The 12,875-nt window shown below is 39.5% G+C and overlaps 1 protein-coding gene across 2 annotated transcripts; it reads right to left on the minus strand.

Moving 5' to 3' along the window:
* Positions 1-376: 376 nt before the first annotated feature.
* Positions 377-11,190, minus strand: p2rx2 (purinergic receptor P2X, ligand-gated ion channel, 2). Of its 2 annotated transcripts, none has more exons than XM_051950926.1 (12): positions 10,982-11,190; positions 8,443-8,578; positions 8,255-8,326; positions 8,067-8,142; positions 7,892-7,988; positions 6,665-6,745; positions 6,401-6,554; positions 4,467-4,597; positions 4,268-4,358; positions 4,118-4,183; positions 3,938-4,015; positions 377-920 (listed from the first exon to the last, which is right to left on the minus strand). In XM_051950926.1, coding segments are annotated over exons 1-12 (1,083 nt in total). In that variant the 5' UTR covers positions 10,984-11,190; the 3' UTR covers positions 377-821. The 2 variants fall into 2 exon arrangements, with proteins under 2 accessions (XP_051806886.1, XP_022053238.1); XM_022197546.2 differs by lacking the exon at positions 10,982-11,190 and adding an exon at positions 9,056-10,343.
* Positions 11,191-12,875: the final 1,685 nt, after the last annotated feature.

Below are 12,875 nucleotides of genomic sequence, written 5' to 3' on the forward strand. Positions count from 1 at the left end.
CTTTCATCCATCTTGGTGGATATCGATCCATTAGACTTGAGTCTTAGGTCTTTTTCCACCACTGACATTTGTATTGCTTTCAGGCATCCAGATGGATTCACACTTCCCCACAATCTTGTTAGGGAAACCATTTTATGGGAAATGTCTGCTTTATTTGATTACTGTTCAATGCTCTCCTCGTCCATCTCCCGACAGTTTCCTCCTGTATCTTCTCATTATGTCGAACATGTCAGGTTGAAAGACCAAAGGAAATGAAGCAGAATATCTGGATTCTTCCAGCACGGTGCGGTTTTATCTTTGTAATAATGCAGATTTAAATAAGCACAGGTTGAAGTTAGTTCATATTTTATATTCAAGGAATTATGTCATACTCATGTTTATGACTGAAACAAGTTAATAAAATTCATTTATTGTTGGATTGAATGTCTGCAATACATGGACAAAGTTTGTATGCTTTGTAGATCGGTTTCATATGGAGAAAATATGCACATTCTCTACGTGGTGTTAGTATATTCTGAAGTCATGTCAAGTTGGACAGAAAAAGGTTTCAGTTCACTGGTGAACAGTAAAGGTCCATCAAGGTTTGTGGTGATATATGAACAGAGCCTGCTGTTATTCAGTAAATTAAGAGAAGTGTCTGTGTCCAAAACAAGCCCACAGGGACGTGGTTCTTTCTCAGTTTATTCCCACTAACAGCATAGCTGCGCAGTCTGATCCATCCACTGAGCGTCTGCAGAAACAGTAACTCTTGTTGCCGCAGTCACTCGGTGTAGGTGAGTCCATGCATTTGGCCAATGAGGACTAAGGCAACTCTGATGGCATCACAGCGGTACACCGTCTGACAGGTCCGAGTGGTTTGAGCCGTAGCTGTTGATGAAGCTGAGCTCTGTGGAGATGGGTTCTGCGGGCTCCTTGATCACCTGTGGAAGACAAATACACTAAACTTAGAGAAGTAACTGCAGGAGTCGTTGACGAGGACATCAGCATCTCTCAAAAGTGCACAAAGACGTTTACTCTGTGATGTAGTAAAACAGTACGTCAGAAGACAATAACATAGCAGTAAACACAATATGGAACAGCGGGGGGTGGTTTTGGAGGTCATGGACATTGAGGTGCATGGAAAAAGGAAAAGACCCTGTTCAAATCCAACTTAAAAACATTGTTGACAATGTTGGAAAAATCATTCTTTTCTATGCTTAATGATCATCCATCCTAGCCTAGCCGTGCTAGACAACCCACGGCAACAAATTTAAGAGACCCTGTGCACGTCAAAATGCTAACTTCCGGGTTCTGACCGGAGGGGCTTACAGGTCCTTCCGGAGGCTATTTCGCAGCATGGATAACATGGAACCAAAAAAGAAAAACATTGTTTTCTCGGCAAAACAAAAAATCAGATTTCAGCCTGTTCAAGGTCGATATGGGAGGTACTGTAGTGTACCATTATGTTCGGCTTCTGGTGTTTATAACAGTTCTATAAGCCTTCACCGTTTTCCAAAAGACCGGCATTTGCGGGCTCAGTGGATTGCCAAAATTAGACGAAAAAAAATGTTTCACACTGAGCTGAGGATCGGGAATATTAGTGCATAGTCACTGATCAAACAGCAAATATCTGATAAACTATAACAACAATCCGTGCACTCTTCAATCATTTGTTATTCCGTTTTGACACCTAATAAAATATAGAAGAAATCCAACCATTTGTCATTTTGTTCAAACAAAACTACAAATATAATATGTCTTGCTGAACTCGACTAACCCTTTAAGCTGTCGTCAATTCCAGCCATTTTCAGTACAAAAAAATCGCTAACATTTGTAAATAAAAATATGACATAAAAATACAGGGAATATTGGATGCGCATCGCGAGGTGCATTTCCTTGAAAACGACCTATTCGTGGAGTATATACCGACTTCAAGACATGTTTTGGACAAAATATGTTACTGGCTTGTTTCGTCTGGATGTCCAAGGTGGGATTATGGCCGTTTTTTGTGGAATATTTTCATCCGTGTGTAATAATGAACCCGGAAATGTGAGTCGCGCTGTGTACGTTGAAGCCGTGTATAGAGAACGGATGGATGGATATTTGTTGTTTGTCGGACAAATATGTTTATATTACCCGCTGTGGTAATCACATCTGAAAGTGGTTTATACCGGCAGATTCATGAGAATCTAAGCTGTCCATCGGCGTATAGTGTTTGTATAATCGCGTTTGCAGTTTCAGACATTTAGCAAATTGCTTATGCAGATCTCAAAGTGTACCGCGGGCGGCACACTGAAGCGCAACTGAAGCGCAACAGGCTAAGTACCAAAGACTAAAGTGTAAAGTGGATTCTAGTAGCTAACTAAGCAAAAAATAGTAATGTATAAATACTAGAAAATAAAATGATGAGGTACATGTTTGGCAAGCCCTACAGTTAAGCTAGCGCTAGTTATGTAGAATGCGATGCAACTTACCTTCAAAGTTATATGTGTACTGGGATATATAAAATTTGAATCCCTTTTCCCGTTTGCTTTGAGGAGCTGACGAAAAATCATAACGAGACGATAAACATCGTCAACAGAAATTTTAGGCAAGTTGCCTAGGCATCTGGAAAAGTAAAGTGTACTGCTGGCTTCTTCCATTTTGACAGCGGGACCGGAAGTAACTGTAGCACCCGGAGTTTTTCAACCGGAACTAGCACATGCTATCGTGCACAGGGTCTATTCTCTGCCAGGGTGGGTCTAGTTACCCTCCATAAGGCTCGAGGCTGGATTCTCCTAAAACTGGCCGGACGAATCACCATGAAGTGTAGAGTCAGAAGGCGGGCGTAACTAAGTGACAACAGAGGTGCGACGATTCTGATAGAAACAACTGGTGCACAATAAACAGTTATCTTTCGACTCGGCTTTGGCCACAGCCCTTAAAGATTTGAAGCTAAAATTCAACTTGAAAGATAAACAAAGGACGGCACTGAAGTGTTTCATTGAGAAGAAAGACGTATCTGGACCTATGCCGACGGGATATGGCAAATCCTTAATATACCAGTTGGCTCCGCTGGTTGGGAAGCTAATGGGACTTAGCCACAATCTGCCGGCGCTCTAGGAACTACGTCAGCCTATTCGTTGCACTGATTGGTTGTATACCTACCCAATTGCTGCAGAGTGATTTGAAAGACAACCTTTTAGCCCGCCTCCCTCCCTGTCGAGCGGCCCTAGACCCTTGTGCCTTCAGAAACATGGGGCTAGCACGGCTAGGCTACATCCATCCATTCTCTATACACTGCTTAATCCTCATTAGGGTTGTAGGGTGCTGGAGCCTATCCCAGCTGACTTAAAGTGAAAGCAGGGAACACATTGGACAGGTCACCAGTCTATCACAGGACTATATTTACAGACAAACAAGTACACTCACATTCACACCTACGGACAATTTAGAAAGACCAATTAACCAGTTTTTGGACTGTGGGAGGAAGATGGAGGACCTGGTGAATGCTTATTGATCAGCTCAGTTCAATTATTAGATTTATATAGCACCAATAATCAAAATTGTCTCAGCACGCTTCCAGAAACATATCAACCACCTAGAACTAGCACTGCAGCGACAGCAGCAAGGAAAAAGAAAGAAAGGGAGTGGGATGAAAGGAGAAGAAAGGATAAAAAGCAAGCAAATCAATTCATACAAAGACTGGACTGAAGTAAGTTAATATGCATGTACCACATATACACAACACAAGGGTGACAGTAAATAAAAATGAAATGGAGCATTCAAAATATTAAACATAGAATAACTTGAGTATAAAATATGCTCATAAGGTTAGTATTTTAAAGATTTACAAGCAAATGAGTCAGACATTTATGCCAGCGATGATGTTATAATACAGGTGAGAAGGCAGACATTAAGTAGGACTGTAAGCAGAGCAGAACCAAGATAGGTTGAATAATTGATGCTTTTAACTCACTTCATCAAACTTTCTCTCGCTGTAGACTTCATTCTTGTCAATAAAAGTCAGCATGATCCAGTCACAGATGATGGTGCACTTCAGGGAAAAGAATTAGAAGAAAAAACAGTTTGTGGTGCACCGGACATTAGCTGTCACTTTAAAGTCTCGAGATATGAAAAGAACGCAGTGAATACTTACAATCCCAACAGAAGTCATAGCAGTCACTGTACTGATGATGGTTGGAATAGGACTAAATTTACCAGCCTGCATAAAAATAGCATGCACTATTAAAATGGCAGTCACCTCAGTAAGCAGGAAATAAAGTGTAGCGATGGAGAATCCGCTTACATGTCCGTGAACTATGATATCCAGACGCATACCGTAGGCCTTGATTAGCGTCCGAGACTCTACTCCATCCTTATTGTAATATTTGGCAAACCTGGACAATTACACAGAAATCACACTGCAAAGACAAGGCAAACTGACCCCAAGACAAAGTGACAATCACAAAATGTAGGGTAAATCAGCGCCGGGTGTTGGTACTAACCTGTAATAGTAACCAGAGTTGGCCAGATCCTTGCGGAGGTCCAGACGACGGAATGAATATTTAGGTTTACAGTGTGAAGGATCCAGATCCAGGTTACAGTTCCAGTTAATGAAAACACCGATTACACCTCCCTGAGCACAAACAGCAAAACATCTCAAGCAATGATACACTCATATAATATTTCACTTTTAACACATCTAGGTGCCAATTTTAAAACATCACAGACACATGCTGTCATTCAAAATATGACATATACATTGCTCTGTAGAGAGTGAATGTATTACACTATATGAATCTTGCATTTTATCTTGCATGTCCTTGATTCTTGTATTGCATTACTCACTTTTCTCTAGCAATGGATTTCATGGTAAATCTAAAAAGAAATACTAAAAAAAAATGCATTTCAGCAAAAATGAATTATGCTTCAAGCCAACCTAAATCTACATTTTGAAGACAAGAAAAATGCAAATTTTTTGAAAAAAAAAAGTGCATCATCACTGCACAAACATCACTGCATTGTTTAACTATAATTTGATAATATTAACTAGAAAGCTGTCAAGCTAATTATTTAAATTAAATGAAAACTTCAGAAATCCTCAAAGTGAACTAGGAAAGTTTCAAACAGCAACACAAACAATAAACTGGAATAAATTATTGCGTGAGATGACAGACAGAAGCATATTTATGACAAGAAAACAGAGCACAGTTCAAAAATTCACAAAGGAACTTTCTGGCTGAGAAAGGATTTACTCAAATTAATAACAGAGGAGGAGGATGTGCTGAGTAATATCTCAGTCTAAACTGTAGAATGATAAACAGAAACTTATCATGCTGCACAATAAGGTTACTGTGGAGGTAAGGAAGGCTAAAGCAAACTTCCTTTATCCATTATTTGCTAGCCTATTAGAAAATAGTTTTTGTCCATCACAATGGACCATCAAAGCTGTTATAATATAGCTCTGACTTTTGATACAACTGAATGGAAGCATATTGTTTAAAAATCTGGCAGAAATGGCTGAAGGATTTAAGAGACAGTTTATTGAATATCACTAACATCCACTGCTATTGCATCACCAGTTTTATAGTAGGTGACCCCTGGTTTATCAATTTCTGCAAGCCTGTTAGCATTCTGTCAGCATTCTGTCTGTCAGCAGGCAGCTTTAAGTTTCCTTTAACTTGTATTTTGCATTTTATGCAATGGGGATTCAGAGCTGACCAAAATATTGAGAAAGATTAAATCAGTGATAGACAAGCGTAATCCCACAGGGTTGTTTTTCTTGATCTTAGAAAGGCTTTGACTCAATAAATGATAGAATACTTATTACTTCACAGGTATAGAGTCATATTCAGGAGGAAGGAGACTTTATAAATATTTATAATCATAAATTCACCTTTCAAACTTCATTTAGTTTGTACATTAACTATTCATTTTCTGTTTGTCTTATGGTGCTTCAGCTCTATGCCAGTGACACTGTGATCTCTGTGAATGGTGGCACAAAACAGCAAGCTGCTGATTACTGGACAGAGGCACGCTAAAGTATGGCTAGAGTGATCATGTCTCAAAATAATGTGGATAGATCCTTTCAAAAAGTCATACAAGAGGTGATATCAGGGTAACAGCTACAGGTTGTAACAGAGTTTAAGCATCTAGGTGTCACATAAGTCCTTCTAAACATAAAAAAGTAATAATTATGTTGTCTGCTATGAATTTTATATGAACTGTAATCTTTTATCAGTTGTCTAGTCTGGGCATTTTTGGGCTAACTCTCAAACACAGCTCTTATTTCAGTTGATCAATAATCTCTAGAAGTGTCCAATAAGTCATACAAAAAGGAAACTGAATGATGAAAAAACATGTCCACAGTCTTAAATGACAAATACGTTCTTAGGAATCAAATCAGTGATACATTTTGCAGTGCAGGTTTCATACTCACAGTCCTGCAGAGCTCTGTGAAATTCTCCCTGGCTTGTTCTGCGATGTAGCTCAGGCGGAAGTTGGGACAGTAGGGCTCTTTCTCCTCATGATAGTTACATTTTTGGAGGTATTTCTGCATCTCACGCTTATTCGAGGCATCCTTGACATTTCCCCTGACAAAGACAAGATCATAGTGTTCCTATCAATATCTGCAACTCAAAAAGACAGAAGCACTATGTGTGTGTGTGTGTGTGTGTGTGTGTGTGTGTGTGTGTGGCTTTACCTCAGCACTTTAAATTTGGGGAAGTGGATCGAGTTCCTGATGAACACAGTGAAGTTGATCGCCTCCACTAATGGTGGCTCTCTGTTGAGGACAACAAATAATAAACGGTTCCCTTCAGTGACATTATTTCCGCAGCTGCTTTCAGTGAAATGCCCAGTTTAACCACATTTTTTATTTCACTGACAAAGCAAATGATATCAGGCATATTTTTTCTACTCTGTAAATGTCCTTGTTGCAACATATTTCCTGCTGGAACTCTTCCAATACAATGACTTTTGTGATTGTTTACTTACTATCAGGTAACAAAGAGCCACCCAGCCATTATGGCTGTGTGAGGCTGGAAACTTACGAACACAACATTTAGAGTAACTGTGAGTAAATGAGCACTGACTGTTGAGCTAAGTGTTTTATATTTTCCCTGTTAGTTTTAAACTCATGTAAAACATGTAAATGTTTCCTACTGATGACGAGTAGAGCTTCCAATCCAGTGGTGAAAAATAAGTAAGTACATTTACTCAAGTATTATACTTCCATACGATTTTAAGGTACTCTGCTTTGCTTGATTATTTCCATGTTATACTACTTTATGCTTCTCCTCCAACATAATTTAGTTGGAAATTTTATGTTTTTTACAACATTTATTTGGCAGCTTTAGCTACTTTTTAGATGAAGATGTTACAGAGAGGATGCTATATTAAGCTTTAAGAACACAACATACTGTTAAATATTAAACCAGCGGTTTCCAACTTTTTTTGGTTTCTTACATTTTTTATTTTTTACAAAAAAACAGTGTGTATTTGTATTTGTCATACACAACTTTTACTTGTAATAAAATATTTTTCTGAAGATGTAGGGGTACTTCTACTTAAGTAACTGTTCTGAATACTGCCACTGTTACTACCACAACTTAGTGTGGGTATTTCACTGACTTGACACCATTTTTGTTTTGCTTTTGTGAATTACTTTGGTACTCCACTACTCCACTCCAGTCCACTCCACACCTTAACATTAATTAAATGCTTACAATATCTCTTCTTTTCTGATACATTTCATTCTGGATTCTATCTTTCAGCTGTCCCTCACTACAGTTTTCTTGTGAGCTAAGATATTTGGTGTCCTCTTCCTTGTCTGCCGAAGCCCTTGTATAGATGACTGGATGATCCAAATAAACCTGACTTGAGCCTGACCACCCAGATTATTGGAGATTGTGTATCTCCTATGTCTTACCGCACTACAGCGTACTCCTCTATAGGACACCAGGTTTGGATCTCACAGGTTTTGAAGGTGTAGTTGTAGTACTGAACACATCTTCCAGTTCTTCTGCCTATGGGAAGAAGAAAAACAGTGGCAAATACAAACCAAGCGACCATGAAGCTAATTGTGTGAGAAGAAGAAATGGTACCATGGCCATCAAAGTCGACGTCCCCCTCGACACAGTCAGAGTCTTTTGTACAGTTGGCATTGGGAACTTTGAAATACTAAAGTGAAATAACACAGATGTTGGGTGGGAGACTAAGGTGTCTGTGCAACTGATACACTTATTAAATTGTGTTTTCTTGCACACTGCTATTCCTTTAGTTGACTTCTTACCTCAGCACAGGTACCCTGCATCTGATTGTAGGTGAATTCTCGCCTCAGTATTGTACTAATCACATCACCGCCCTTAAAAGAACATGTCAGACAATATCCATTTTACTCCAGCTTAAACAGAAAGCAATCTTGACAGAGAAAAGGAAATGAGTGTTTTCATGATGCTGCAACATTTATTCTGAACTCACCTCTGAGGGTCGAGCGTACTCCACAGTGTCCAGGATATCATCTCCGTGAACTGCTGAGCCTTTCATAAGAGTGTAAACGGAGCTCTCCGGACGGGTTTCACTCTCTTGGTATGCTTTCTGACTTATAAACACATACCTTCAGGATGATAGAACAGACAGGAGCAATATCACATTTTCTGCCATGATGCCAAATTTTATTGGGGGTATCTTGTTTCACTGGATTCTTTCAGCCCTCTTTGCTGAAGCCAAGAAATGCAGATGACGCACTTGAATACAAGACATCGAAGAAATAATTTAAGACCCAAAAGATTTACATGAATAATAAGATTTTCAGAAGTCCCTAATAGGTAAAAATTGCTCTCCCTAGATCAAATAATAGGTTGATGAGAAAGAGAAGCTCTATCGCAATTCTTGTTATTAATTTTGTTTATATCAGTTATGATATCTGTTCACACAGTGACATACTGGTAACTAACTAAGATCTTTACCTTTACTGGAATTCCTAAAAGAAGCATTTAAACACTTTATACATATGTAGAAATATTAGCAATATTTATTTTTTTTTTCTTTTGTACAGATCGTTGACATGCATATCCAGAAGCATGAAACTTACCAGATGAAATAGGTGATCACCAGAAACTGAACAGACCTGTAAATTACTCCAAGAGTTGTGTTTTTCACTACCATCACCTTGGGGGTCTCATAGTCCCAGAAACCTTGAAAATACTCCAATATAAACTCACGTAGTCCCATGGCGATGTGATGAAATGCTTCACACATATCCTGAAATGTCCTTAGGAAGTCTTTTTTCCCCTCTATGGTTCTAACTCCACCTCTCTGTCTAGCTTTATTATTCTGTCATTGTTTTTCTTTCTCACTTTATCTGCTCCTGCTCAGCTCCAGCCTGCGTTTCTCTGGAGCACCGCTGGGACCAGTGAGTGAGGAAGAAGACAAGGGGGTGGGACTGAATTCTGATATTTATTCTGATAATTGTACAGTGTCATTATGTTTTATACTGGATCAGTCTAAAAATCTAAATAAAGTGCCTGAAGTTCTGAATAGGAAATTTGTACACATTTTAAATCATTCCCTTTGTTTTCTATTAATCAGAATGACAATCTGTACTTAAATTACTTCCTGTCTTGATGTTTGAAAATGGTTGATGCTAGAGGTACGGACCCGTACCCGTAGCATCTGTACTAGAGGTACGGACGTGTTAAGGTCACTGAAGAGCTGGCGATGGTTCACTACTATTTGCTGCACATTACAGGCAGTTTATATGAATGACTTTGACGGCGAACATTGTATAATTTAACTAAAAATACACCGTCTCCTCTCACACTTTACGTAGACAAAGTAGTTTTTACGCTTTTAGACGCCGTGTCTAAATTGTTTGAAGTCCAGTTCCTATTAATTAGTTTACCGCGTTCAGTGGTGGAAGCGGCTGACGAACTCCATTGCAAATTTTCCCATTTAATTTCGGACGCTAATTTACAAGATAAAATTAAGGATGTCGAATATGAAACAAACACTCGTGAATGGTGAGGAGCAGCTCTTTAATTCGGCATGAATTAAAAAAACCCACAAACTCGATTTACTGTGATATTGTGAGATTTGTTTGTGATGATGTAAATTAGCCATTCAACAGAGTCCGCGAACATTAAAGTGACTGTGACAGGGTCTGTGTTGACAGACGCAGAAAATACGTCAGGGTTTTGTTTAGATTCTTAATATGTAATAGTCTGTCGCTACTTTTGAAGGTAAAAAAATACTTATAGTTTGCTGGCTGTTAGTTCCGCCATTCATTCCGCAGATTCACCTCGAATCACGGAAGCGCCTTCATCAGCGTCGCCGGCTCATTAATATTTATGTAATCGGATTACCAGCCAATCACGAAGCGCGTTCATCAGCCGGCTCATTAATATTTATGTAGGCTCATTAATATTTATGTTAAGGGAAAGTGCCGTATCCGTAGGCCACAGGCTACGGGTACGGGTCCGTATCTGTAGACACTACGGCTGAATCCCAAACCGCCCCCTACACACTCCCCGTCCACTACCGAGTGTCACTCCAAAAGAAGTCACACTCGCAGCTGTGGAGGGCACCTATTATTGAAGGGGGAGGGTATAAATACGATCGTCAGGAATGGGACGCCCTGTCGTCTCACCGGAAAACGGAAGACGTCATTGCCATGGTAACACAAAGACGCCTACTGTCATGACTGTAGCGCTGTGGCACAGGTTGCAACTAACAAGGATCGCTGCAGCTTCCAGAAGACGAAAGCATCCCACTTTTTTTCACTCACATGTTTTCCAATCCTATTATCTGGCATTTCAAATCCAACAAATGAATTAATGAATAAATGAATTCTGTCAGTTGTGTTCAAATATTAAGGTGTCAGGGGGTGCACAATTAAATCAAACGTCAACAGAGAAGAAGATTTATTTCTTTTGATTAATCTTTTTATACCACTCTTTTTGTGATGTTCTGTCAGTGTGAAAAAGGCGTGGGAGAAATAAAGGACACATGTGGAACTCACATCAATATGTTGTTTCCTCCTCCATTTCGACGTTGCACTTCCTGAAAAAGTTGTCCAGAGTGAGCATCGATGCAGACTCGCTATTTAAGGGCTGAACAGTCCACTCCCCCTCCGCACTACGCCGTTTGGGACGGCCCTTAATATAGAGGACCCTCCGCGAGAACGCGCAAACGGAGGGGTAGTGTGTAGGGATAGTGTGTAGGGGGCGTTTTGGGATTCAGCCTACCTTTGAAAATAGACCCTGTGCACGTCAAAAATGCTAACTTCCGGGTTCTGATCGGAGGGGCTTACAGGTCCTTCCGGAGGCTATTTCGCAGCATGGATAACATGGAATCAAAAAAGAAAAACACTGTTTTCTCGGCAAAACAAAAAATCAGATTTCAGCCTGTTCAAGGTCGATATGGGAGGTACTGTAGTGTACCATTATGTTCGGCTTCTGATGTTTATAACAGTTCTATAAGCCTTCACCGTTTTCCAAAAGACCGGCATTTGCGGGCTCATTGCCAAAATTAGACGGAATAAAAATGTTTCACACTGAGCTGAGGATCGGGAATATTAGTGCATAGTCACTGATCAAACAGCAAATATCTGATAAACTATAACAACAATCCGTGCACTCTTCAATCATTTGTTATTCCGTTTTGACATCTAATCAAATATAGAGGAAATCCAAGCATTTGTCATTTTGTTCAAACAAAACTACAAATATAATATGTCTTGCTGAACTCGACTAACCCTTTAAGCTGCAGTCAATTCCAGACATTTTCAGTACAAAAAATTGCTAACATTCTATTTGTAAATAAAAATATGACATAAAAATACAGGGAATATTGGACGCGCATCGCGAGGTGCATTTCCTTGAAAACGACCTATTCGTGGAGTATATACCGACTTCAAGACATGTTTTGGACAAAATATGTTACTGGCTTGTTTCGTCTGGATGTCCAAGGTTGGATTATGGCCGTTTTTTGTGGAATATTTTCATCCGTGTGTAATAATGAACCCGGAAATGTGAGTCGCGCTGTGTGTGCTGAAGCCGTGTATAGAGAACGGATGGATGGATATTCGTTGTTTGTCGGACAAATGTGTTTATATTACCCGCTGTGGTAATCACATCTGAAAGTGGTTTATACCGGCGGATTCATGAGAATCTAAGCTTTCCATCGGCGTATAGTGTTTGTATAATCGTGTTTGCAGTTTCAGACATTTAGCAAATTGCTTATGCAGATCTCAAAGTGTACCGCAGATGGGACACTGAAGCGCAACTGAAGCGCAACGGGCTAAGCACCAAAGACTAAAGTGTAAAGTGGATTCTAGTAGCTAACTAAGCAAAAAATAGTAATGTATAAATACTAGAAAATAAAATGATAAGGTACATGTTTGGCAAGCCCTACAGTTAAGCTAGTGCTAGTTATGTAGGATGCGATGCCACTTACCTTCAAAGTTATATATGTACTGGGATATATAAAATTTGAATCCCTTTTCCCGTTTGCTTTGAGGAGCTGACGAAAAATCATCATCGAGACGATAAACATCGTCAACAGAAATTTTAGGCAAGTTGCCTAGGCATCTGGAAAAGTAAAGTGTACTGCTGGCTTCTTCCATTTTGACAGTGCTGTAAGCAGGACCGGAAGTAACTGTAGCACCCGGAGTTTTTCAACCGGAACTAGCACATGCTATCGTGCACAGGGTCTATTCTCTGCCAGGCTACCAACTTTGAAGAAAGCAAGCAATTTTGAAATAATTGGATTGGAATTCGAACTAATTTTGCATGAGTTATAACTAAGCGAAAATGTGTGCGTTTACATGAATGCAGAGATTTAATTAATTAGAGGCTTTAAAAAAAACAGGATCAGGCAGCTGTGAACTACCATACAGTCTGTGTGAACTACAA

This window comes from Acanthochromis polyacanthus, chromosome 7 (assembly GCF_021347895.1).
Source record: "Acanthochromis polyacanthus isolate Apoly-LR-REF ecotype Palm Island chromosome 7, KAUST_Apoly_ChrSc, whole genome shotgun sequence".
Lineage (NCBI taxonomy): Eukaryota > Metazoa > Chordata > Actinopteri > Pomacentridae > Acanthochromis > Acanthochromis polyacanthus.